At 58.4% G+C, this 3,811-nt stretch overlaps 1 protein-coding gene across 8 annotated transcripts in view; it reads left to right on the top strand.

Annotated features, from left to right (window-relative positions):
* Nucleotides 1–1,858, top strand: part of Rab44 (RAB44, member RAS oncogene family) — a 26,788-nt gene extending 24,930 nt beyond the window's left edge. For all 8 annotated transcript variants that reach the window (XM_005389639.2, XM_005389641.2, XM_013517132.1 and 5 more), the window contains 2 exons: nucleotides 242–318; nucleotides 1,548–1,858. In XM_005389639.2, coding sequence (XP_005389696.1) covers nucleotides 242–318; nucleotides 1,548–1,638 — 168 coding nt within the window. In that variant the 3' untranslated portion in view covers nucleotides 1,639–1,858. The remainder of the gene's footprint in view (nucleotides 1–241; nucleotides 319–1,547) is intronic.
* The last annotated feature ends 1,953 nt before the right edge of the window (nucleotides 1,859–3,811 follow it).

Genomic DNA, 3,811 nt, shown 5'->3' with positions numbered 1-3,811 from the left:
GGGAAATTGCTGATGTTGGGCTATTGGGGCCATTCACATGGTTGACTTGGCCATACCGTGACATTAGCTCTTTTCACCCCATGAGAGGGTTTTCTATGAAGCCAGGCATGGTGGTGCACACCTGTAATTCCAGTTTGGCAGGGCCTTGGGCAGGACTGTTTGTGGCCCGGGCCTGGGTGGTGGGGCTGGGCCTGGCGTCACAGGGCCCCAAGGCATCTGTAATGCTTTGTCTGGCCCGCAGGAGCTGGGGGTGTCTTTTGGAGAGTGCAGTGCCATCCTGGGTCACAACGTCCTGGAGTCCATGGTGAACCTGGCCCGGTGAGCCAGCCCCTCCCCACCCTACCCAGAGACCCCAAGTGGCAGGGAAGTCCCTGAGGAAGCAGCCAAGCAGACGCCTGGGCAACGGGTCGGGGATACAGCTCAGCGGCACAAGTGCCCGCCTGGTGAACACCTGGGCGGAGGACAGGACTCCCCACTGGGGAAGAGAGTGAACTCCGCCCTGAGAGGCTCCTGCCTCAGCCTCACCGTCTGCATCACTGTGTCACACCCCAGAGGTCTGTGCCCTCACCAAGCCCAGGGTCTGTCTGTGAAGTAGACGGGCTCTGGGGGTGCCCCCCCCCCCGCTCCCAATCTTCCACTGACTTCTGTGGATTTAGAGTGAAATCCAGCTGGGAATGGTGGCACACATCTGTAATCCTAGTATTTGTTTTGTTTTTGTTTTTGTTCTTGTTTTGTCTTTTTGAGACAGGGTCTCGCTATGCAGTTCAGGCTGGCCTGGAGCTTACTTTTGTAGCCCAGGCTGCCCTCGAACTCGCAACCCTCCTCCTGCCTCCGCCTCCCAAGTGCTGGGATTACAGGCATGTGCCACCACACTTGGCAGTCCTAGTATTTGGAAGGCTGAGGCAGGAAGGTTGCTGTGAGTTCATGGCCAGCCTGAACTGCAGAGCAAGACCCTGTCTCAAAAAAACAAAAACAAAACAAGAATGAAATGCAGGTGCCTTGAAATACACTTCATTGTCTCCAGTGCCCCCCCTTTTGCCTCTTACACACACCATGTGCACACACACACACACACACACACACACAAGCTCTGGCTGCTCCTCCCTGACCCCCGCTTCAGACCACAGACTTGATTGACACTGTAATTACGTACACATCTGTCTCCTTCTGCTTGTGCCCAGGAGGGCAAGGCCATGTCTGTCGGTGGAGCCCCTCACTAGGCCTTGGTATGCAGTTGGTGCTCAATAAATGAATGGGATGAACACTGGGGAAGAGGTGCTAGATCAGGGAGCCCCCCCCACACTGGGCCCACAGGAGGGGAATCAGGAATAAATGGCTGCTTTCCCCTCCCAGCTCGAAGCACAGTCACACACTGACCCCACGCCCCACCCCGTGCAGTCGTCCCTTTTCCCGGCTGCCCCTCACTGCAAAGCAGGGATGGTTGCGTCTCAGAGTCCTGCATGGCGCCTGGCACCCAGCAGACCTGAAAGAACGGCAGGAGAGAGCCGTGGTGCCGTGAGGACTGACTCCCGGGCACTGTCGCGCAGGTCACTCAAGGTGCAGGAGGACCGCCTGAAGGACTCGCTGGTGGAGGTGGCGCCCAGGAAGCCGCCCAAGCGAGCCGGCTGCTGCTCCTGAAGCCCCGCCCCCACTTCCTGTCCCTCAGCTCCGTCCTGGCCTCCTGGAGGCACAGAGGCTGGGACAGATCTGTGTGGTCACATTTCTGTAAGGACTGGGTCTTTTTTTTCCAGTACCGGGAATCGAACTCACGACCTCACGCTTGCCAGGCAGGCTCTGTGCCGCTGAGCTAAATCCCCAGCCCAGGACTGGGTCTTATAAAAACTAATGTTGAGCAGGAGGAAAGTTTGCAGGCGCTTGCTTTGGTGCCAACTCCTAATTCACGAGACCTGTGGTTCCAGGGAATCTGCCAGCACCCTGGGCCCCCGTCCCCCTGCCTGTTTCCATTTCTGATGGCCTGGTTCCCTCCTTTCCCCACAGCCCACATTTGGGGTCCTGCTCCTGCCCCAGGGCCTTGGTGCATGGGATTGATGGGTGGGGACTGGAGGGCTGCTTCAGTCCTGCAAGACGAGCATTTGGCTTTCTCTGCCAGGCCGCCTTCCGAGCAGAGCACAGGTGGGCGGAGCCATCGGCCTATTCCAGGGTCAAAGGGCGAAGTCAGCAAGTAGGACCCAGGGACCCAGAATAGTACAGGGCAGACAGGATAACAGCAGCGGGACTCACAGGAGACCCAGAGCCCACTTCCGGGCAGGTGCCAAGTTCTCAAGAGGGCTCCGGCCACAGGTTGTTTAGATAGTGATTGAGAAAATGAGGGTAGCCAGGTGTGGTGGTGCACACTTACAATCCCAACGCATGGGAGGCTGAGGCAGGAAGACTGCTGTGAGTTGAAGGCCAGCCTGGGCTACATAGTAAGACTTTGTCTCCAACTGCAAGAAAGAAAGAGAGAAAGAGAGAGAGAAAGAAAGAAAAAAGAAAGAAAGGAAGGAGAAAGGGAGGAAGGAAGGAAGGAAAGGAGGGAGGGATGGGATCGATGGGGTCACAGTGTGGGAAGCAGTGGGTACAGGGAGAAAGGAGGGTCCGGTAGAGTACAGAGAAGAGCGCTCTCGAGAACTCAGGGTTGGGGGGGCAGGACAGCGCTGTCCTCACCCAATGTGGGCACAGCTGGCAAACGCTGGAGGTGCGAGGTGAGCGTGAACCAGACCCCACAGTGGAATCCGGGGTCCAGAGCCTCCTGCCGGGAGCGGGAGCTCCGGGCAGGGCTCAGGTGCACTCCCGCACGCGCAGGCGCACACACGCCCGCCTCCGGGTGGAGACCATTGTCGCGGGTGTGGGCCGCGAACAAGCGATGAAAGGCAGATTCTAGCGGAGAGGCGTGCCTCTGGCTATGGGGCCGGGAGGGGGCTGGCGTCGGAGTTCAGAGGCCGCTCCTGCTCTCCCCAGGGACTGGGACCTGAGCAGTCCCCCGCAGGGGCTCTGGCCCGGCAGTCTCTCCAGCCCCCACCCAGTAGAGGAGGAAGAGGACAGAGCCCACGATCTGGGGCAGGGGTCGTGCTGGGAAATATCCCAGGCCGGCCTGTCCCCACGGGGTCCTGGAGGCCTGGGGCCCAGCCCGGTCTACAGGAGGCCGTGTCAGCCCCTGGGCTGCCTCTGGGTGACTCGATCCCTACCGACCCAGCACCCGGTCCTGCGGATGTGTGGGGGTGAGGGGAAGGCTGCAGCCGGGTCCAGCCGCCTCACCCCCACTAGTCTGCCCCTTGGCATCCCCCGGGATCTGTCAAAAATGCCAAGGCCCAATCCAACACAGTGCAAAACTCCCCAAGTGGCTTCCCTGGTGCAAACAAGCTCCGGAGACACCGGTGGGGCTCTGCGCCCCCTCTCAGCCCTTCCCACCCGCCTTCCCATCTGCCTTCTTCCCAGGCCAGGCAGGGTTTTGTTGAAACATACACATGCGGGCTGGGGATATAGCTCAGCGGCACAAGCGCCTGCCCTGCAAGTGCAAGGTCCTGAGTTCAATCCCCAGTATCCCCCCAAAAAAGAAAAAGAAACATACACATGCATGAACAATATTCATGCAACTATAAAGCAATCTCTACTCCCTGCAGAACAGTTAGAAAGAAATTATTAAGAACAAAACGAGCACGCCTGTAATCCCAGCACTCCGGAGGCTGGGGCAGGAGGATTGCCACAAGTTGGAGGCTAGCTTGTTCTCCATAGCCAGTTCAAGAACAGCCTGAACTACGTAGTGAGACTCTGTCACACACATAAACAAACAAACAAAACAAAACAAAACAAA

The sequence above is a fragment of the Chinchilla lanigera genome, unplaced genomic scaffold (genome assembly GCF_000276665.1).
Source record: "Chinchilla lanigera isolate Chin_1 unplaced genomic scaffold, ChiLan1.0 scaffold00036, whole genome shotgun sequence".
Classification (NCBI taxonomy): Eukaryota; Metazoa; Chordata; class Mammalia; order Rodentia; family Chinchillidae; genus Chinchilla; species Chinchilla lanigera.
This window is presented reverse-complemented; position numbering and strand designations above follow the sequence as displayed.